General features: G+C 31.3%; 2 protein-coding genes across 4 annotated transcripts; one reads left to right on the plus strand and one right to left on the minus strand.

Moving 5' to 3' along the window:
* Positions 1 to 1,630: 1,630 nt before the first annotated feature.
* LOC114398976 lies at positions 1,631 to 3,034 on the minus strand. The gene is made up of 3 exons (XM_028361072.1): positions 2,654 to 3,034; positions 2,314 to 2,577; positions 1,631 to 2,241 (listed from the first exon to the last, which is right to left on the minus strand). Exons 1-3 carry the CDS (start codon positions 2,882 to 2,884, stop codon positions 1,783 to 1,785), a joined length of 954 nt encoding a protein of 317 aa, XP_028216873.1. The 5' UTR covers positions 2,885 to 3,034; the 3' UTR covers positions 1,631 to 1,782.
* Positions 3,035 to 15,425: 12,391 nt separating this feature from the next.
* LOC114400425 (protein STRUBBELIG-RECEPTOR FAMILY 6-like) lies at positions 15,426 to 23,771 on the plus strand. Of its 3 annotated transcripts, none has more exons than XM_028362863.1 (16): positions 15,426 to 15,865; positions 17,930 to 18,081; positions 18,184 to 18,255; positions 18,327 to 18,392; positions 18,483 to 18,554; positions 18,650 to 18,721; positions 19,047 to 19,118; positions 19,205 to 19,270; positions 19,372 to 19,434; positions 19,531 to 19,853; positions 20,611 to 20,894; positions 21,215 to 21,486; positions 22,074 to 22,206; positions 22,824 to 22,960; positions 23,077 to 23,233; positions 23,374 to 23,771. In XM_028362863.1, exons 1-16 carry the CDS (start codon positions 15,833 to 15,835, stop codon positions 23,524 to 23,526), a joined length of 2,127 nt encoding a protein of 708 aa, XP_028218664.1. In that variant the 5' UTR covers positions 15,426 to 15,832; the 3' UTR covers positions 23,527 to 23,771. The 3 variants fall into 3 exon arrangements, with proteins under 3 accessions (XP_028218664.1, XP_028218665.1, XP_028218663.1); XM_028362862.1 differs by having other exon boundaries at positions 15,427 to 15,865; positions 17,952 to 18,081; XM_028362864.1 differs by lacking the exon at positions 19,205 to 19,270 and having other exon boundaries at positions 17,952 to 18,081.
* Positions 23,772 to 24,154: the final 383 nt, after the last annotated feature.

Here is a 24,154-nt window from a genome sequence, read left to right on the forward strand (position 1 = left end):
TCCTTCCTGATCATGGTTGCCCAAAACAGCTACCCAAGGAATGTTTGAAGCAATTGCAGGTGCAAATGCTGCATCCATTGATTTAGCTGGATCCGAAGCATCATATCCAAATATATTATCTCCTGTCACACCAAAATGAATACACAACATGGTATCAACAGTTAAGGAAATTTTGCAACTTGCTTAATAAAGTAAAAAATCAAACTCCAAGCTAATATCAGCAGACTCGTTAAATTTGTAATCATCTACTCTCTTAGAGTTCATCCTAAACACAAGTAATAGGAATAAAGCCAGGATCTTTGATAAGTAGAAGTTGTTATAATGGAAAGTTTCATTTTCTTAAAAAAGCATTCCATTGATCAAAGTAATAAATGAAGTTAATTTTGGTTATCAATTGTGAACTGACAATTGCCCAATACCAAAACCTGTATAAAGATAGATTGTGTTTCCCAAAATAAGCATCTTGGTGCAGTAAAATAGAAAGATAGTGTTTCCAAAACGGGAGAAAATAATAATTAGAAAAAAAAATAGGATAGGAATACCAGTGAAGACAATAAGGTTAGGTTTCTCAGAAAGGATGATCCTTTGGATGAAGGCGGTGGTGTTGAGGTCAGAGCAAGAAGCATACTGAGAAGGAAGCACATCCAAGCAGTGGGTAGTCTTCCCATTGGCAAAGTGCAAGTCAGCAATTTGCAAGATCTTGAACTCTCCATTTTTTCCAAAGCGCAAGCGCAGCTTCTGTTGTGAGAAGCAAAACGGAATCAGGCAAAACCAAAAGAATGGAATCAAAACCCATTTTCCTCTGAGTCTGAGTGCCATACCCACTCTCAATCATCACTTCAATTGATGGAAATGCTTCTTTATCGTCAAGTCAGTTTCACTGTTTGGATGAAGACATGCCAGACGACAACAAGGAATGCAGATCAACAAGTAGAGGATTTTTTTTTTTGGCTTAAGCATGCTTTTTATAAATTAACAAATTTTATTTTTTGTGGCTAATAATTTTTTTGCCTTCTTGAGTTTCTTATAAAATAAAATGTTTATTTTTTATCTTTGTTTTATTATTTCTTCTAATATATTTATTTTTTATTTGTATTCTTTAAATATATAGATAGCTCCCGGACTCATTTTTTTTTATTTCAAAAATCATTTTAAAGGATTTTTTAATATTTTTCTAAAATAAATATTAGTGTCAGATTTTAACATTTTTTTATCATCCACTGAGGATCTCAATTGCATTAATTACATCATAAATGATTAGTCAAGTTATAAAATTAATTGATAAATGACCAACTTATTATGATATGATTATAAATATTTTTATTTTTTAAGCATATATTCATGCCAAACATTTTTAGAACTGAAATTTTATTTAATAAATTAAAATTGAGAATCTAATTATATTAAAGTTAAAACTAAAAGAAAAATAATTTTAAAATAAGAGTTGAATGCTTGTGTATTTAATAATATTGTATTAACATTTGAATTACTTTTAGATAATTATTTTTATTTTAAAAGTTAAGAAATTTATAATAGTTATTAAATGATTGTGTAAAAAAAAATTATGTACCAATATATAATTTTTTTTCTCTTAAAATAAATAAATATTTATATTGAAGGTTTTAATAGCTTGTGGCATTAAAATGAGATAGTCTATAGGAAAGTGCTATATTATACAAAAATCATGGAGCACACACATGGCTCTCTTACATAATCGAACAAACTAGGCAAAATTAAGAAGATGGTGGTACAATCAACTAACGAACAAGGGGAAAAAGAAAATCAAGCATCCTTAGATTTGAGTCCTAAAGGAGATGACTTGAACCAAGGAATCCATAGGGAAGTAGTCTTCTGATAGAGCCTAAACGCCTCTGCTCTGCTATCTTGTTTCAACATTCGGTCCTCCACAAGCTTAGTGACATAAGCCAAACACATGGTATTGGCTAATGCCCCTATGAAAGCCCATCCATGTCCCAGGTTCCAAGCAAACACAGCCATTCCCCACCACCACACCTGCTCTCCAAAGTAATTTGGATGCCGAGAATAATACCACAACCCTTTGTCAAGAATAGGGACCTCCTTGTTCTTTCTACTCACAAAGTTGTAAAGCTGAGTATCAGCAATGTATGCCGTGACAATGCCAGATACACACACAACTATGGCTACCAAGTCCCACATGCTCAGAGGCTGGTTCACCGAGTGGATGACATAGAACGGAAGAGACAATCCAATCAGAAACACCTGCAAGGTTGTCTTGATGTAAATTAAAAGTAAAAGCAAGGGAAAATGATGACTAAGAGTAACCTTAATTACCTGCTGAGGGACGTAGATGGCGAAGAAAGAAGCCCACCACCAATGCCTTCCATAGCGATGGCTCAAATCAGTGAAACGCCAATCCTCCCTGGCACCCCACTGCCACTTTTCTCGCCTGAAGTAGTTGTGGATCAGCCTAACACTCCACGCCCAAGTCAACAACGTTACGATCCTCGACCTCCACCACTGATACTGTGCCAAAGGGTGAGTTGAATAGTAATGAACAAGCATCACAGGTATCACTGTCCAATACGGGTCAATCATCTGCACCAACAGCAACAGCAAAAGGTGTCAATTTGAAAAACCAAAGCAGAAAAGAAGGAAAAAGTGGAAAGTGTACCCAGTGGCTGGATTGGATTAGGCCGATGAGCCAGAAGAGGAAATTGACATTGAAGAAGAAAAGGACATTGGCCAATAGCAGAGGGTGGTGATAGCACCATGTCCACAGAGAAGACCAAGAAGAAGGAGTACTAATGGCCGATTGGAATGAGAGGTAGAATAGGATGGAGGGTAGAGGGACCAAGAATGCTATCATGGCGTTCTTCAGATTGCTATAACTCACACTACCCATCTTGTCCTCTGCTCCGTCTGTTCGTTCGTTATGGCTTCCACTTTTATAGCTCTCCAAAATGGAAGGCGCAGAACCTCCAAATAATGAGTTCAGCACAATTGTGGCTCCCCACACAGCCACGCCATGCACCTGATCCGTTATTCCACACACTTAATGATTAATTAGGGGATTCTATGATCCCAAAGTTTGTATATCCACGCCCATTTCATTGACTTTTCATGTCCTTGTGTCCAAGTCTCGGTTAAAGTTGTGTTTGTCTAGAATTATTTCCAAATTTCAGAAAAAGTGAATTTCATAATCTATCATTCTCAAGTTTGGCTGTAAGTTTTTAAAAGTATTATTGATTTTCAGGAAAATATTGTAAAATCCATATTGTAATTACAAAAAAAAAAAAAAAAAAAAATATTGACCGTTGGATACTTTATGATTGGAGCCAGTTATCAGAAGAAACAACGCATATAAAATATTTCGTACGGATTCGTCTCTTAAATGGTACCAGCCAATTAGCGGCTCAAAATTTTGCTTAAGAAGAATCAGAAGTTGGTATTAGAACTATATTTATCCTCATCTCCATCTCCCTGATGTGGAAGAAATTCACTTTGTCCTGAAGTTCAAGATCAACCATGCTCTTCAATTATTAGAGTTGGACCCAGCTGCAATAAGCTTTTTGAAATTATATAGCTATTGAAGATTTGAAGTTAGTGGAGACGTTGAGTTCAAGTCGAATTATCTGCAGTGCAAGAGTAGTATGATTAATTAATCCCAAACTTTAGTGTACTTTTGGTATATGTGGAGTGGAGCACCGTCAGAATAAGATAATACTAATGGGGGCAGTGAGAGTCACGTCAAAGAGGTTAGAAGGGCATCAATCATTAAAGCGAAACAATATGATAACCTTAGCAGTGCAGCTATGATTTTGCTTCCTAGAGTGGTGTCCCCAATGATATATTAGAATCCAGTCGCAACCTGACTTAATCCCCGCAATCTACGCAGAAACGAAGAAAGTGTAAAAGATTTTGTCGCACTGCCACGCCTTTAGCCGGAGGGACCATGTCTCATCAATAATGGCCACTCAATGTGTATTATGCATTTCTCTTCAAATTAATTAGCAAAGAACAATCTTAACTACTTTCATCACCTTTCATGAAAATCTATTGACAAAATTATTTTAATTTAATTAAAAATTTTAGATATGAACTCTAAATATATAAATATTTTAAAAAAATTTATCACTTATAATAATTATATCCTATTCAAATAAGATTCATTTTGGTAAAAGATACTTATTGTCTAGTAAAAAAAGAAAAAACTGGCTAGCTTGCTTCACTCACATCATTATTCATTATTCCTCAGCATGCGTAGGCTGTCGATCGTAATATATTGCTTTTCTGCATTTATATAGCATGCAAAGTTTGACGTTGAGAAACATTGATATAACTATAACTCATGAAAGCCTATTACACACAATCTAGAGTATATGTGTTGGGTTCCGCCTCTTATATACGAAATTCGAGGGGGTTCATCTATGAACTAAGGTAAAACTGAACTTTTAAGGTATTATTAACTAAGCATGTGTTTTTTTTTATATATTTATCTTATCTGTTCTTAATTATAAAAAATTTTTAATTAATTTATTTTTGTTAAGAAAAATAATTAATTTAGTTAATCACATGTCAATTAATTGTATTATTATTTTAATTTTTTTCTAATCTCTCAATTCACTTAATTATTTTTCATTAATATTTGGAAAAAAAACAATTAGGTAAAAGTATTTAGAAAAAAGAATAATTAATGCATATAGAAATTAGAAAATGATCTTATAAAAATCATTGTCTTATAAACAAACTTTAAAAAATTGTCCACGATAACTGCGAAATTTGGATTTAATTAATAGTCAATTTTGATTAAGAATGATTAAAATTCTTATATTTTACTGTTGTTTTTAGTGAAATAATAAAGATTTTAATTTTTAACCAATAGGATTCAGAAAAAAAGAAAAAAATTACACGTGTTTTGGAGGAAAATTTGATGTAAAAACGTGAAGAAAAAACATTGAAGAAAAAGTTGAAGATCGAAACAGCTCGCTTAGTACACAAAGCAGGCTAGCACGTCAACTCACTCAGTGGCTAACACAAGCTTAGCATGAAGAAGACCCACGAACAAATCCAAAGATGTGTTTAGCGCGAATCTTGCACTAAGCGTGTGATCACAGTCGTACTCGCTAAGCCTAGAAAGTCCGCTTAGCGCGAGGCTGTATGAAATTTAAGTTACTGTAGGCCTATAAAAGAAGTAAGAAGCAAAGGAGAAAGACATTAAGTCTCAGAGTTTTCTATTGAATACATTCAAAACCTGAGCATCTCTAATAGGAGAAATCCTTCTTCTTCTTTAGTCATTCTCCCTTCTTCCTTATCCATCCATCTTCTTCTTCTAATAGAGTTTAAACTTAATTAATTAGGATACATAAAGAGAGAAAAATTTAGTTCAGTCATGATCTCCTTGGATGTACCAACAGAGAAGCATGTGATGGTTATTTTAAGTAACCAAATAAAATAACCAAAGGAACAGATAAGAGTACATTTCATTAAATTATTGGAGAAGGGAGTTCTTAGGAATACCTAAATCCATAAAGCAATTTTGATTGAGACGTAGCAGAAGCTATAGTGATCAAGAATAGTTGGTTTAATGGTCTTTCTCAATCAAATCTTTTTATTTCTTATGGGGCATTCGTTTTCTCTTTAGATGGGATAGGAAAAAACTGTTTCTTGATTTGATGTGTTGTGAACTATAATCGTACCTCATGTTTTAAACCTATTAAGATTCTCATTATCCCCTATGTTAGACATGTGGCCTCAGACATCTTAAGAAGGGGGGTTGAATTAAGATATTACAAATTGTTTCCCCAATTAAAAATTATACTTTGATTCTAATGCAAGTTCCAAGTTCCCTTAAAGATGAATTTCTAAGTGATGATTCAAATTAAACAATCTGAATGTAACTGTTAAGCAACAATAAATAAAAGAGTTTAAGGGAAGAGAAAGTGCAAACACAGTTTTTATACTGGTTCGGCAAAGTCCATTGCCTACGTCCAGTCCCCAAAAAATCCGCTTGGGAGTTCCACTATCTCGTAATCCTTTACACCTTCTAAAGCACACAAGGACATCCCTTCCTTTATGTTCAGATGCCTTACAACAAGAGCGCTCAATACCTTATTGAATGTCACAAGTGTTTGGCCAAGGAATTGTGAAGATAAGATGATTTGTATTTGAGAGGATTTGAACTCAGTGAAAAACTCTCTTAATCATTTGAGAGGATAAAACTTTTTGGGCAATCAAAAACTCTCTTAATCTCTTGAGAGGATATAACTTGTTGGGCAATGAAAACTCTCATCATCTTTTGAGAGGATAAGACATTTTTGGACAAGTAAAACTCTTTCTGTTTAAAAAAAATCGTTCCCAAGTCACTAATTTATAGGCCTTTGATAACCTTTCAAAATTCAAATGAGAAGTTGTGACGATTGGGAATATTTTTCAAAAGTGTTCACTGGTAATCGATTACAATCTCAGCAGTTATTTTTCTTGAACAGTTGTAACTCTTAATTTAAAATTTGAATTTTCAACATTCAGAGTCATTGGTAATCGATTACACATTTTAAAAACCTTTGAAAAATATTTGAAATGATTTTCTGAAAGCTTTTATACTTTTGAGTAATCGATTACCAGAGATGAAACTTTAAAATCATTTGTTTTGAAAGAAAAGTAACTTGGCCAAATCTTTGTGCTTTCAAATCTAACTTAAGCATCTATCTAGTCAATTTAACTTGAATATCTTGGATTGCTTGATGCTTACTTGAATTATCCAGAAATCGTCGAAATTACGATTCTATCAAATCTTTTTATTTACTTTTTTTTTAAAAAAAAATCTTCTTGAAGTCTTGTTTCTATACCCTAATGGGCCAAAATGATTTTCACTCATTAATAGTCTAATAGACTCACCAAATTAAATAAATTATATTTAACCCATAAAAATATAAAATAACCAATATAAATTTATAATATAATATGTAATTCACCTTAATTAATTAGAAATTATAAAATTTCTAACAACATGGTATCACAACGGCACAGGATGTAGAGACGAGAACGTTGCTCCTTAGCCAAAGAAGCACACTTGTTACTAAACCCATCATCATGTCCCTTTCTTTTTCCTTCAACCTTAACCATGTGTGTTGATATTATAGTGTTCTTTACACCCCCTCCCACCCCCCAAAAAAAAGCTCGATTTCACCATTCAGAGACCAAGTTTTCTTCTCATGCTTTGCCTCTTTTTGATTCAGAATTTCTTCTTATGGACTAATAAATCACGTCTCAGACTCAGATTTTTTCTTTGCATCTAAAATTCAATGTCACTTGATACCTTTGTATTTAAGGTGCAATATGAGGAAAAGGGACAGTTCATCTACCAGATTTCGTTAAACAAAATCTCCCCATGGATACATTTATTCCAAGTTTTTAACCGGTGGCAATTACTTTACTTACATACCTATGTAAAATTGTTTTAAATTCTCTGTGCATCATCATTAAACTAAAAATATATATCAAAAAATATATTAATACATTTCTACCATGATTTTCAGTACACTCCAACATCATTTTTAGTAAATAAATTTCTGTTCATTGATTTTGTACACTTTCAGAATGTTACCGTGCAAACAAATGTCGGAGGATAATTTACAATTTTCCTAACAACTTTTCTATTATTTCAATAAATTGTCTAATGTTATAATATATTTATTATGAAATAATATTGTATCGTGTAAAACCTAAGAGGGATAAACATCATAAAAATTTTCACCATTGAGCAAATCATATATATAAATTTAATATCACAATTTGACCAAAATCTTAAAATTTAAATTTATGAGTTTTCTTCTAATTTATATAATATTTAATTTTTTAATTTTTTATTTATCTAATATGACACTTTTAACTCATATTTATATTCTATTTCGATAATCCTATATCTTAAGGTCATTTCTGCTTCATGTATTGAAACAAAACCAATCCTTTCTAATTCAAATTTAAAATGTTATATCTAAAGGTAAATAATTTTCTTAAATTCAAATATATCTTTATTAAGTATCTCAACACATAACAAAATCAAGGTTAATGAAATCGATTAAAATGTTTTAAAAAAATTAATAGGACGAAATCAGAAAAAATATAAAATTACTGAAACAAAAAATTAGAAGAAATAAAAAAAAAACATATTCAAACTATTATCAAATTACTTTTGTTTATTTTTAATTTTGTAAACATTTGTTTTTTTTTTTTTAAATTTTTCTATCACAATCATAATTATCATTGTTGTTGTTAATACTAATATGGTAATATCATTATTATTATTTTCATGATTATAATTAGCATGTCGTCATCATTATAGATTCAAGGTTACAAACAGCATCATCAGGTGTCTATAAATGGAGGTCCAAACAGGAAAACCAAATGGGCTAGGGCCTAGAGTGTCTTTGTATATATGTTCAAATTTTGTTTGCTTAGGAAAAAATATTTAATTTTACAAACTTCTTGTAATGTATGTTTTTTATCAAATAAATAAATAAAATTCCATTTGGCTGTGTTAAATCGTAAACCTAAGGTAGTGTTTGATAAGGTGGGATCAAATGAAAGTGTGAGGATTGAAAAATAGTGAAGAGTAAAATTGTTTATTTGAGATAAAAAGAGAATATAAAAAAGATAAAATATTTAAATTAAAGTTGTTAAAGAAAATAAGAAAAAAAAAATCAAAATTTAAGGATTAATGAATTTCCCATTTTACTCCGATAAAAATATAATATTTTGGTGCCTTTTGTTATAATTATTTTTAGATAAATTAAAGGCATATAATCATTATGCATTTTGCATAAGCATAAAATAATTGTTTGTCACAGGAATCGGATTCAATTATTTTAAATTATGTTTTTCAAGTGTGTGAGTCAAACCTCATTCAACCTAATTCATATAATTAAATTTATTATTATATATAAATTAATTATCAAAATGCAAAACACATTAACTTTTAAGTCATATGATTTATTAAATTATTAAATTAAATAACATATAACTTATTTTTAAGTTGTTATTTTATTTTATCTTAATTTTGTTTATGTTATTTAATATTTTATTTTTATCTATAATAAAAATATCCTATCAGCATTCAGATTTTTAATTCTATTAATCAAATATCATCATAATTTTATTTTTTTAGTATATTTAATCATTATATTTATATATTTGTAAAATTTTAGACAAAAATAAATTATTATTCTGAAAATTTTATTTTTTACAAAATAAAAATATATTTAGACATGTTAATCCAATCCATTTATAATTCAATTAAAATGGATCAATTTTTTAAAAAATTACAAAAACCTAACCCAAGATCCATAAATTTTTTATGGGATAAAATGAGAGATTTAAAGTTCAACCCAACATAACCAATTTACACTGGTGCCGTAAACCAAGTTCAAAACAAGCCTGGTTTTGTTTTCTTCCGACCTGTCCTATGCAATGCATCTGGTAACCCGTGAACCATCATCATCTGTGTGCTTTCTTGGATTTGATACACGCCAATTTTTGCCAATAAATAATTCACGCACTCTTGTATTCCGTCAATATTTTAGAAAATAAGTAAATTTTGTACTTTAGATTTTTACTATACTCATGAACTGAAAATCAAATCATTTAAATAAAGACACGAGTTCAGAATCTTGGACTAAAAAGAAGAGGAAATTGATGATGAGCAATTAGACACAAATAAAAAAAAATATAGGATAATAATTTCGTACTATATCATCGACAAATTTCTTCACCTAACACATGATGATCTCAGGTTTTGTTTGGTTGGCATGCATAGGCATAGCCAGAGTTTTCGCTACTTGTCTTGTAATGATGTGACAACCGCTATAACTCCTCGCTCTTCAAACAAGTCGATTCAGCGGGAGGAAATTAACTAAAAAATCATCTAAAGCCTCAAATACTTATTGGTTAAAGAAAAAAAAAAGTATGGATGTACTTGAGATAGATTTATATACTATACGTAATAAAAATAATCATTTATATGATATTAATAAAACTTAATTACAATAATATTTGTAAAATTTAACTTAGATTATATATATGTTGATTCAGGATTATATAATAATGTCTTCTTTCATTACCACATAAGATTATGTTCATTGATATTAGTATTTTCCTAATTTTATTTTAATTAATTATTACTAAACAACAAATTTGCAAATAAGTGATAATTTTATTATTAATTAAAATATTTTTTTGGTCTCCCTATTTATTTTAATTTTTCTATACAGAAAAATTGTATATTTTAATTAAACATCATATTTTGGTTATTACTAGCTTGGTTGACGTATCTATAACATTTTTTTTCTGTGTAAAATTATTTCATAATCTTGTCATGAGTCTAAAATTGTCAAAATTTTCTTCTATAACAAAAAAAAAGAGAAATTATGATTTGTGGAGATTTATTTCCATAAAAAGAATTTTTTTGGCAGTTCAATACCTACCAAAAAAATTTTGTAAGAAGTTTATACCACTCAAAAAATTATAATAGTATTAACCATAACATCATCAGTCTAGCGACAAAATTGACGGCGATAATCAAAATTTAACTTATGTACGTATATAAATACTAAAACTAGTTCAACCTAACACTAACATACAAATCAGATGAGTCATTGGTTCAAATAATATTAGATTTGATATTTTTAAATAAATATTAATTAAATTTAAAACATAATTATGTAACAACTAACAAGTATAATCCGACCAAACGCTTGATTGACATTTAATATTTTCTCTAAAATAAAATTCTTTTGTTCCAAACTTGCTTGATTGACATTTAATATTTTCTCTAAAATAAAATTCTTTTGTTCCAAACTTGGAAGTAGATATATATTTGTTAATTAATTAAGACACACGAGACATGGTACAAATTCTAATTTAATGGATTATTTAACTTTTGTTGTCCTTGTCGATGGTCCATAGTCCAAACAATAAGACTAGATGTTAGTTAAGCAAAAGATTATCATTAAAAAAACTGTTTTAACTTTTAAGTATGGGCTTGATTCTCATTGTTTAGTTTCCAAATTCCGTTCTTCTGACATAGTCTGTTTTTTCTCCTTGTGATAAAAGGATTCTTAGATTTGTGTCAGAGAAAATATCACACGTTAATTTCATATCTCATATTCCCTTTATTTTGTTTATTATTTATCGTTTAGATTATAATATAGATTATAAACCAATTAATTTGTTTTATCTATATTAAATTTATAAATTTATTTATAATTTCTTAATATGCGATTTATCTCTTTCATTTATTATTTTAACATTTTATACTCTATGGTCTTTTTTTTAAGATCTACTTGGCAAAATAATAATTCATACCATCTTAAAATTTTAAAATAATAGATAAACAAAGAAATTAAAAAATGGCAGATAAAAAATAAAGAAAATACTTTACTGTCTTTACATGTTTAGCGGAAGTCGGAGGATACTTTAGACGGATACCACTGTCATTGATTTATTGGTATGCTAATAAAATAAATAAATGGAAAGAAAAGAAAGTGAGAAAAAATAAAGAGAGAGCAAAAAGTGAGATAATTTTATAAATTTTTTAGTAAAAAATGAAACGAAAATAAATAAAATATGTGTATGAAATGAAAAAATAAATTACTAAGAATAAAAAAGTATATAAAAATAAAATTAATTTAATCTTCAATTTAAAAATCACTTTTTCTTCTTCTTTCCTCTCTCTATTAAAAGGATTATAATTAGTCACAAGTCCCATAATTTTTTTCATCATTCACTTTTTAAATTAATATACTTAATATTAATGAATGAATTTTTTTCATTATTCCATTATCAATCCTTCCATATATTCCTCAGTTCCAGACACACCCTTAGGTTACTCTGTCAAAAAGTTTTCGGGTGAAGTATTCTATGCCATTAACATCAACTCTAATAATTAAATCACGTGTATGTGCCTATAGAAGGAGTTCTACTGGCGGATAATTTCAAGGATATATATATATATATATATATATATATATATAAAGATAATAATAAGAATCGAATCTAAGTAGTGTACTTATCCAACTCTCTACCAGTATACTAGCTCTAATAGACATATCATGTTTTACTTGAAGGATTGATTTAGATTTGTTATATAGCTAGGTATTATAAGAGTTGTCGGCAGCAACCAAAGGTTGAGTTTGCAAGTGGGTTGCGTTGCATATATCCATGTTGTTGTTGGGTGGGATATTGCGGGATTAATGGAAGAAGTTGAAAATGGTGGTTTGTTGCAGCAGTGGTCTACGAAGGCTCATTTTGTGGCTGTTGCTGGCATTAGTGTGTATATATATATAGAGAGAGAGAGAGAGAGTAGAGATTAGAGAAGGGTCATTGATGTACTGGTATTAGTATATATTGGTGTTGCTAGCTGTAGCTTCTTCTCTTTCTCTTTTGGTTAAACACTTAATTAATTAAACAAGAGACTAGCTAGCTAGGACAATTAAATTAAATTAACGATGATACCCCCCCTTAATCCCTTATCTCCACAACCAGATTCTTCTCTCTTTAATACGACAACTCAAAGTATTCGATCGATCCCGTGCCAACTGCCAAGCGTCTCAATTTCATTTCTGAACCATCCATTTCTTTTTTGCTACAACTCTCAAATAGTCTCACTTTTTATAATTTAATTTCTTTATTTTCTATAATCCAAATATGGGATTTTTTTAATATTTTTCATAAATGATATATATTTCACATAGATGAAAAATTACGATTAAGCTACTCAAAATTTTATTAGAAAAATAATGAATAATAAAACAGTTATATAATTTATGAACTAAACATTTTTTTATAAGTTTATAATTTTAACTAATTGACATAATATGTGTATGGTTCGACGTTGTTAACACATGTATAAGACTCATTTTTTCACGGCAAATAATGGAAACATGTAGAAACTATATGTGAACGTCGGACCAAACATACTAAAAATAGTTTGTACGTAAAAAAAAAAAAAAATCTACTAAAAAATAAGTAAAATAAAAACTCGCATTTAATGTTGCATAAATTCTAGCTCTCGTTCATTTCATTCAATAAGGCAAATATAGTTTTTTTTATAAGTGTTGATTGACTTTAAAATCATTTATTTCTTTTTCATTCTCCCCGCGAGTAAAAAAAATTAGTCTACAATTATTCATTCCAAAACACATTTGATTTAATTTGTGAATTTTTACAAGTTGGGAAATTGGTGAGGCCACTTTTTGTAAATCTCATTTTTCTCATTCAATATTATATAATTTATTATGAAAATGACATATTATTATCTTATTTGATTTAATACAATATAATATTGTCTTACATACTATAATTCCATGTCCAATATTGTATATTAATTTATTTTATTAAGTCTTGTTTATGAGGAGTGATAAGACTAAGAGTGTCTCTGTCGGTGATGGGGAGTCTGCCTCTAACAACAAAATATATTTTTGTCCTTTAACTTAGTGACGGTTAAAATTTAATGACGGTCAAAATATCACAAAATATATTTTATAATCACTATGAAATACAAAATCCTAATGGCCTTACTTTCAAATTAAGTGTAATGTTGACTAAATTTGAAAGGTAAAGAATAAAAATAAAAAAAAAATATTTTTGCCAAAATGAATTTATCTTATTAATTTAAAGTGTTTTTTTTCTTGGGTGTTATTTAAATTAAGCTTTGAGTTTATAATTTATTATAATTTCTTCTTAATATCCTAATAAAATTCTTCATTTACTATCTTCTTTAATGTTAAAATATTCATTTTAATTATTACACTATTATAATTTTTAATAACAAGTTTGATTTTTAAACAAAAAATAATAAGTTTAAAATTAAATATACAATTCAATATTTTAAGTACCTAAAAATATATTTATTATCTACAAAATAAAGAATTATATAAAAAATCATATAAACAGGTAACTTTATATTATTTTACATTTATGAATTAGTTCAATAACTGTTTTATTAAATATTTTTCATTCAGTTTTTTAATAATTATTTTTCTCACTCAAATTTAAACAAACATGCTATATAATGGATAAGAAGTATCCGAAATCAGATTATTTTTTTCCAAATCAGAATTCAAAATTTGGGTAATTGCCTTGTGTTTAAGGATGGGGAGAGCGAAAAAAATAGAAAAGGTTGCACATTTTTAATGTGGCTGTAAGCCAAATGGGAAAAGAAGGAGGTGAAGCAAAAAAGGAGTAATAATGAATTATTTATGAACAAAAAAAATATATATCATAAGTTTTAAAAAAATATATTATAGATAGTTTATCAATTAATTATGAATTATTTTAGATATAATTTTTAAAGTAATAAACTAATTATTATTTATTATGAAAGTTAACAATTTTATTATATTTGATATTTTTTATTAAATGATAATATAACAAAAATTTACAGTGTGAGTGTATTATAATTAATTTAATTTTTACAGATATATTGACAGAGTTTGAAACTATTTTACACGTACAACATGCAATTACTTCTTCGGCCTATAATCCTTCCCTCTCCGAGCTACTTCTCCCAGAGTTGTTGCATCATAAAATTCTAAGAAAGTAATAGGATATGATACGTTTTTAATCTTTATTACTTACTTTTATTTTGTAAAGTTTGAGTTTTTATGATTTTTTTTTAAGTATCTCTTCGATGATGTGATATTTATCGAAATATATCACATTATATACGTCGTTTTATGATAATTATTGAGATGATATGTCTAAATATATGCAACAAATTATTAAATAATAATAATAATAAGTATTTTAAAATATTTAAATTTATGAAATTTAAAGTTAACAAATATTTTTACAGAATTAAAATTAAATTTAGTCAGGAAAAAAAATATGTAAGTCAAAGTTATATTTAGCTTGTCCGAATCTGTTGCTTCAATGTCTGTCGTCGAACACTTGAGCGTGTCCAGTACAAAACTTGGCTTCATTTCCTTAGACCTAGACACACATTATTAATTATTATGATCCCAGAATCTATATGAAATAATTGAACCCGAAACAAAGGCCATTAGAAATGGTGGCATTAGTTCAAACGTCTTTTTCCATTATAATTAATTAAAAAAAAATACTTCAATTCCATCTTTAAAATTAGACAAAGATAAATGTTTTGCATCACTTCCTTTTCGTAATTTATTAATTTTTCCTTGTCGGTCATTTTAAGTGATTGATATCTTTGACTTCCCTTCAGGATTCGCTTAGCCGTTGGCACGAAAGCCACACATATACCAGTTCTCGCTTATTAACCAATACGGCAATACATATATTATAAATATTAAATAAATAAATAATAGAAAATGAATGTTATTATATAATAAATTTTTAGAAACGTGACTTTCATTCATGTCCGTGTATTGTATTTGTGAAAGCTACTTGAATTGGCCTATTCAATTAGCAAAAGAAAAATCCAGAACAGAAGAACCAAGCTCCACAAAATTTTTCGTTCTTACTCAATTCCATAGAACTCCAAAAGTAAAATCATTATTATTTATAGTAATGTAATGTAATACTATTGAATTATAAATTTATTTACATATATATACACATACTGAGGGAGACACTGTGACTGTGATAAAGTAAATAAAATTTCTGTGGCTTTGGATTCTTCTGGCAATTCGTGCTAGCCAGCTTTACTTGGCTATGGGGGCAGCATTAGCATAGACCTATAAAATAAAAATTGGAACTTGGCATAAACGGGTGACTGCAAATCCCTTTCAGCTTTCTGGGTAGGAAGAATTTTGTAAGATGGTAGAGTTTCAAAGGTTGTTGGTGTGCATCACCACCTGCATTCTATGTTGGATGCCCAATGGTGCCACTGCCGCCACAGATCCAAATGATGGTTAGTGTCTTCTTTCACTCTCACTTATTGTTGATTTTTGCATTGTGCTATTCTTGCTCTCTTCTTTATTTCAATGGGTTTTGTTTAGTTTAGTTTTCAATCTCATTTATCTGCTTTGAACTGTTCTGACAATCTGTTTTCTTTTTTTTTATTCTGAAACAATGAGAAGCTTTGTAGCTGATCTATTGAGCGGCTCATATCAGTTCTATTACCCTGATTATTACTGTTTTTAGACAGTTTGTTGGCTTTTTCGGTGGGGTGCCTTTTGCTTTGCATGCCACTGATCTCAACAAATGAATGACTTTTTTTTTCCTTTCCAGTTTGAGCTATATGTTCTGTGTACTTGATTGTCGGTTCTTACTATTTTGGAATTGGTTACCTTCCCTTGCGTCATTTTTAAGGTATATATGTTCTTCTAAGTGCTAAATATATCATAATCAATCCTTATATCAAGTCTTTTGCATTATTCGGTTGTTGATGGGCATGGATGGAGGTCTCACTTCTTTCCATGGCTTTTCCTTTTCCGTGTATAAAGCTCCTCTCCCTCTACTTTTGATCAGGGAAATGTTCAATGCCTCTTCCTCCACCTCCCCATTAACTTTTACCAACTATGGATCAAATGTCAAGAATTTTATGTAATAGTGCACAGACAACACATTCAGAGTCTGAGAAAAAGAAGATGTTTTTCTAATTATTTCTTTCTGATATTTTAATGCTGTAAGAAGTTTTTTTTCCTGGTGTGTGTGTCTGTTTTATAGTTTGCCGACACTCTTTCTCTTTCATCCCCTTCCATTGACTTCTTCAATATTTTTGTGTTCTGTTTGACGTGCAAGCAAATCCTTTGTGTATTATGTTACGCAATTAAATTAAATACAACTATAAATTCTAAGAGATAAGCAGTGAAAAGGCACTTAAACACTGCCTCATGTTCCCCAAAGGGACTAAATAGCAATCTTAACGAAGCACTAGACTAGAGCATGTGCGATAAATATTTTTTGGTTGTTGCAAGCCCTTTGCTGCAGCTGGCCCTCCTGGACTTTGGAACCATTCTTATAATATCTCTCCTCTCAGCATTCCCTTGTATCCTGAGATTAAATGCTTAATATCATGAACGGTAACCTAGAAATGTCTTAGCTTCACTTGTGCCTAATTCCAATATTCAAATCAATGTTATTCATGGTCATGGATGACTTTAATCCCATAATAGCACATTTTGAGCTGCCATATTTCAAATATGGGATTTGAAGTAATTCATACAAAGTGATTAAAATAATTAACACACAAGACTACTAGGCCTGCCGACCATTCTAACTTCTGATTTGCAAATCACTAGCATATAGTCTTGCAGGTTTTAGCTATCTATCTAAGATGTGAGTACACTTGCAGGGCTTAAATAAGCTTGTTTTACTTTCTTTTTGTATCATATAGTTCGTGCCTAATTTAATCCTGTACATGTCCTAATTGTTTTACTTTTGTGACCCTTCAGAAAGTCTAAGATGCTTGCTTGGTGAACTTTTAAAATTCTCATTGACATCCCCAAATATGAACTTGTATGTGGTGCATCTTGATCCTTGAAATTTCTGTTTTGGTACTGGGCTACTGGCTCAGGGATATAATTTTGAATGGTTTTTCTTCCGGTGCCCTAGTATTCACTAATGCTATTATAACTTATATCTATGCGCACGGAAAAATTTAATAATCTCCTAGCCATACTACTTCCATCTAAGAAATTATTTTGCGAATCATAGGTAAAAGGTGGGTTTCCTTATTTTTTTTTTTTACCCTTTGATGCTTATAAATGTGCAGCTTTTATAGTCGATAACATGAATAACCAATTCATTGTCAGCAAACCTTTTTTGAATTTGTATTCAAGTCTAAGCTCCAATTCATTCACTTATGCCTGAAGTAGTATATTCAGGGATTCTATCATATTGGATTAGTTTTGCCTGAAGAGTAATCTATACCTTGAAATATGTAAAACGGATGGTGGTGAGGATATAACCTATTAGATAATGAATTTCCATAATTTATGTCTTGGGGTTGCTGAGTTTTTTTTAAAAAAAGAATTTCCGAGTGTTTGATGCAGCTGCTGCTGTGAGATTTTTGTTTCAAAATATGAACTCACCACCCCAGCTAGGTTGGCCTCCTAATGGTGATGATCCATGTGGACAATCTTGGAAAGGCATTACTTGCTCTGGCAATCGTGTTACAGAGATGTATAGTCCCACTCTCCTCTTCACTTTATATCACTTGATCATGATTACATTTTAGGCTTTAATGCTGATTTTTTTTCATGAATCTTGTTTGTTACTTCTCAGTAAGTTATCTAATCTTGGACTAACTGGATCGTTGCCTTATGGATTACAAGTCTTGACATCTTTGACCTACGTGTAAGATTAATGATCTCTTTCCTTAAATATATGCATTGCTACTATTGTTGTGACCTTGTAAATTTTTGCAGAGACATGAGTAGCAACAGTCTTGGTGGCAGCATACCGTACCAACTTCCTCCATATTTGCAGCACTTGTATGTTTCTATATATATGGGGTTGTTCCTCTTTAGTGTATTTTATTTATGATATTATGATTTGTAACATTCTTAGTTCTTTGTATGCAGAAATCTTGCTTATAACAACATCACAGGGACAGTACCTTATTCGATTTCTAACTTGACTGCTCTTACTGACCTGTGTGTAATTTTCTTCTTGTAAATTTATCATTTGTATCAACCACCACAAGAAGCACCTGGAGTAATTTTATTTTTTTTTTTGGTTTTTTATGCAGGAATTTTAGTCACAATCAGCTCCAGCAAGGACTGGGTGTTGACTTTCTTAATCTTTCTACTCTCTCCACATTGTGAGATTTCCTCCTACCCTTCAGCTGCATTAAAAATTAGTCTAAATGGCTGTCAAGTTATTGTTACCTTGACAATAAAGTCATGATCCTTTTGACCGTGTATGTTTTAATGATGTTTCTCTGGACTAAGTAACATTTTGTATGTGCAGTGTAATAGTTTCACTATTATTTTTTATTGCATTTTAGGACATTTTGCTTGTGATTTGCATTATCTCATGTCATATGGTTTTGGTAATTTTCTGATTTACATACTCTTTACAACTGAGGCTACTTTTGGTTCTTGGTAACAAATCATGGACAAGTGGGTTAAATTCTTTTATTGCAGGGATCTCTCTTTCAATTTTCTAACAGGTGACCTCCCTCAGACTATGAGCTCACTTTCACGCATAACCACCATGTAAATATTCTAACTGTTGATGTTTTCTGTTAATACTTTACATGTTATTAATTGCACTCTAAGTTGATATGTTTACAATTGTGAAGGTATCTGCAAAATAACCAGTTTACAGGCACTATTGATGTCCTTGCTAATCTGCCTCTGGATAATCTGTGCGTCTCTGTTGTATCATATAACATAGCTGGAATACCCTATTTCCATAAATAAATAAAAACTAAAGCCAATTGTATTTATTATCTTAAATTATTCTCAGGAATGTGGAAAATAATAATTTTACTGGATGGATACCAGAACAGTTGAAGAACATAAACCTACAGTAAGCTTTTCCTATTATAAGCAATTTGGGAACTAGGAATCAAATGTTCATCATAAATTTCTGTAAAACTCTAATATTGGACAAATTTAACAATAGGACCGGTGGTAATGCATGGAGCTCAGGGCCTGCACCCCCACCTCCTCCTGGGACACCTCCAGCACCTAAAAGCAACCAGCACCACAAGTCTGGTGGTGGAAGCACCACCCCCTCAGATACTGCCACTGGCAGCAGCTCAATTGACGAGGGAAAAAAATCTGGTACAGGAGGTGGTGCCATAGCCGGAATTGTGATCTCTGTCATAGTTGTGGGGGCAATAGTAGCATTCTTTCTGGTGAAGAGAAAATCCAAGAAGTCATCTTCTGATTTAGAAAAGCAGGATAATCAGTCCTTTGCTCCACTTCCTTCAAATGAAGTGCATGGTCTGCATCTTGCATACTATTTAAAGATCTTTTTTTTTTTCAATGATGAGGTCATCCTTATTTTTATGTTGCTTAATTGTTATATTTGTAGCATTTTTCATTTTCGTAGTTTTGCACTTTATAGGTTAGTTATATTTGCAGAAGCCACCTACTGTATTGGTTATTCTCATTCTTGATCTGCTTTTGATAAATGAGTTTTGCAATTGCATCATCATTTTGGTAAATGGCTAGCTGGTTAGGAGGGATGAGCTAATGAGTGAAAGTCATGCTGAATGTAGGATAAAGGTGATTGTATTTTTTTTAGGGGAGGGGGGAGTTGTGGGGTGCGAGTGGTTAGGTAAGAATTGAGTGCATCTGGGACGCTTGGGTTTGGGAGTGCCCTGGTATTTGGGATCCTATTGTTATGCTTTTCTGGTTCTTTTCCTTTGTGAACTTGTTCTCAGTTTTCTGTATTTTCAGATGTCTTCCTCTGTGTTCAGGAGCTAGGATAATTTGTTCTGTAGATAGTAGTAGGTTACTTAACACACTTTTCCAGGAACTGGTGCATGCTTGACACGGAAGACATCTTTATGGCCACTAGACTAGAGAAATCTGTTATAAAATTGCCAAACTTTTTTTTTTAAGAACATGACCAGCCTGTCTTTTTTTTTATATAGTAATATGGTTCTTACCAAATTAAAGCTTGCAATTCAACATTTGGCATATTGTTTTGCTTTTCGACTTACGTATCCAAATTGACATATGTGCCATAATGCAGAAGAAAAGTCCATGCAAACTTCCTCTGTAACAGACTTGAAGACGTTTGATACTTCTGCCTCAATAAATCTTAAACCCCCACCTATTGACCGTCATAAATCATTTGATGATGAAGAATTCTCCAAGAGGCCCACAATTGTGAAGAAGACTGTAACAGCTCCTGCAAATGTGAAATCATATTCTATTGCTGAACTGCAGATTGCTACTGGCAGCTTCAGTGTGGATCACCTTGTTGGCGAGGGATCTTTTGGGCGTGTTTACCGTGCTCAATTTGATGATGGACAGGTATTCCTGGAATTTCACTGTCTGATTCCAATGACAAGTATTAGTATACCCAGATTAGTGTCATGTTATTATTTAATTTTCCCTGGAAGTGGATCAAATCTGAGTAGTATCTATACACAAGCACATGGATGCATGCATTGATGATATGAAATAAGGTCATGTTAATTTTAGTGTCTCCAGTATCTTCATCTCCAACTTTCCCTCCCTTAACTGGAAAAAAAAGAAAAAGAAGCAAAGATGTCTGGAAAAACATTTCATGTAAAGTGTGAACACTACAGATATAGCTAATATCTCATTAAATACCATGAATTTTTCTGCAGGTTCTTGCAGTGAAGAAGATAGATTCATCTATCCTTCCCAATGATTTGACAGATGATTTTATACAAATAATTTCAAACATCTCCAATTTACATCATCCAAATGTGACAGAGCTTGTAGGTTATTGCTCAGAGTATGGACAACACCTCTTGGTCTATGAGTTTCATAAAAATGGATCACTGCATGACTTCCTTCACCTATCAGATGAATATAGTAAACCATTGATATGGAATTCCCGTGTCAAGATTGCTTTGGGGACTGCACGTGCTCTAGAGTAAGTTAGTTGTGGGCTAATGGGATTAGAAGATTCTTACACTACATTTTCGTGAGGAAATTTCACATTAATTCATGATCAATATTTGAATCATATAAATCATTTTCCCCCAGATTTATTAGCTCTCCTTCCTCTCCTATCTTTCTGTTTTATGTATTTTGCTTGTCTTCCTGCCTAACTTGCATGCTGACCTGTATGGGCTTGACTGATTTAAAAATAAGTTTCTAACTTGCTCTTTTTTTTTTACCTAATTAAAAAAATGTGTGGACTCTGGATAGTTACTTTATCTAATGTTCAAATTTGGAAATATGAAAACAGGAAGAAATAGTTTGGAAAGAAAATAGTAACTGAGTTTAAATTTGATCCACTGTCCCTAAATAGGAAAGTGCCAACTATGGAAGTAATTAAACATTTTACTTACAATAGAATTTTTTTTTCCTGATTTTTAATGTGGAAACATGTGGTTGGAGTTAGTTTGCCGCAAATGACCAACTTATGGATTTTTTTTTTTCTTTCTGATTTTTAAATGTTATCTTCGAGACTCAAATGACCAGACTTTATCCACAATCTTTTTTTTTTTTTGCTAGGTACCTACATGAAGTTAGTTCGCCATCAGTTGTTCATAAGAATATTAAGTCAGCCAACATATTACTTGATACAGAACTTAATCCTCATCTTTCAGATAGTGGATTGGCAAGTTATATTCCAAATGCCGACCAGGTGACTTTACAAAATTCTGGAACATAATGTTGTGAATTTATGTTTTTATAGTTGATCGTATTATGTGTGGCCAACATGGTTTTGTTGTTTCTGTTGCTAGTTTTCTACATATATTTATGCTATGCTGATCATTATCAATTTGTCAATTTGAATTTCCTGTTTGTCATGGATGCTTCCAAATATATTTTAGTGGTCTTCATGACCATATGAAGGTGACTACATGAATAACTTTCATATTATGAATGCCGTAATTTGTAGAAATGAATCAGTTCAGCTATTATTTATCACAGAATAATAGAAGAGCATAGTTGGCTCTTTGGGTTAATTGATTAGGAAATGTTCTTTTTTGGACAAGCTTCTAAATCTAACAAGGTAAACCATGTGCGATGTGTCAGAGGGTTCAAATCCACAATATACTGTGTAATTTACCTATATGGGAAAGAAGATCTGTATTTTGTCTGACATATTCCATTTCCTTTGGATTTGGATGTATATTGTAGTTATTTTCCTCTTCAGAATGAATATTGATCATGTTCTTAACAAATGCAGCTTTTCCTTTTACCTAGTGACACCAAACCCAATAAAATTATTGTTCTAACTCTTGGTCTCACATTCAGATATTGAATCATAATGTTGGATCTGGATATGATGCACCTGAAGTTGCCTTGTCTGGTCAGTATACTTTGAAAAGTGATGTCTACAGCTTTGGAGTCGTCATGTTGGAACTTCTCAGTGGACGGAACCCTTTTGATAGGTGAATTAATGGTTTTCTTTATGTCTGCTCTCACGTTTTTGAGCAATATTCTGCAGATTTTGAAATTATGCACAAATAATAATGTTGTCTCCTGATTGCAAAACATTCCATGACAGCTCAAGGCCAAGATCTGAGCAGTCTTTGGTTCGATGGGCAACACCTCAACTCCATGATATTGATGCATTGGCTAAAATGGTTGATCCTGCAATGAAAGGGTTATATCCTGTTAAGTCTCTTTCTCGATTTGCCGATGTTATTGCTCTTTGCGTTCAGGTACTGTCAGACACGTTTTGATTCACCCAAAATTTATTGATTTTGTAAATATGGATGGATTTGGGAAACCACGGGGGTGGATGGGAAATATTTGTGCATGGCTTGTTCATGTGATTTTTTGTTTATATTATTTGGGGCAGCCGGAGCCAGAATTCCGACCACCGATGTCAGAAGTGGTTCAAGCACTGGTGCGACTAGTGCAGCGAGCTAACATGAGCAAGCGAACATTTAGTAGTAGTGATCATGGAGGATCCCAACGAGGGAGTGATGAGCCAGTTCTACGAGACATCTAAATCCCAAAGCAAATGTAGTTATATTTTTCTCCCAAGCTAGTTCGGTTATTTGTAATATAATTTCCAATAGTTGCAAATTTGAATTGATGGGTTCCATATTCTGTTGATACCTATGTAAACCTGTCCAAATCAGCTTATTACAATGACAGTAACGGTTGCACTGGCAATGTAACCAGCCTTTCACACTAAGTACCAACGATAGATGACAATAAAATTCAATAGAGGACAATACTAACTTTAATTCATCTCACAAGTTCGTTTCATCTAATATTCAGATGGTTTCGGCAACGCACAGAAAAGTTAACCAAAGTCTACTTTAGAGCTGGGTTCTAACCAGGGAGGCTAGAGTTGGATATAATCATTTTGAACCATGTCTCCCACCATGGCAAATAAATTTGAAAACAAAGGGCTTAGGTTTTTTGTTTGACTTTTCTTCTTTTCCACGTTTTCACCTATATGTCCCTGACTGTGTACCGTTCTCTGAATTCTCTCTGTCCAGTCGCATCCCCCTTTCTCCACCCTAACATTCCAGCAACCAAACCACCATCAGAACCTGTTCATCTCCACCATAGGCACCCTCAAAGGTGCGGTTCAAATAGTTCGTTCAGCGAGAGGCAGCTATGAGGCT

Source organism: Glycine soja, chromosome 19 (assembly GCF_004193775.1).
Source record: "Glycine soja cultivar W05 chromosome 19, ASM419377v2, whole genome shotgun sequence".
NCBI classification, from domain to species: domain Eukaryota; kingdom Viridiplantae; phylum Streptophyta; class Magnoliopsida; order Fabales; family Fabaceae; genus Glycine; species Glycine soja.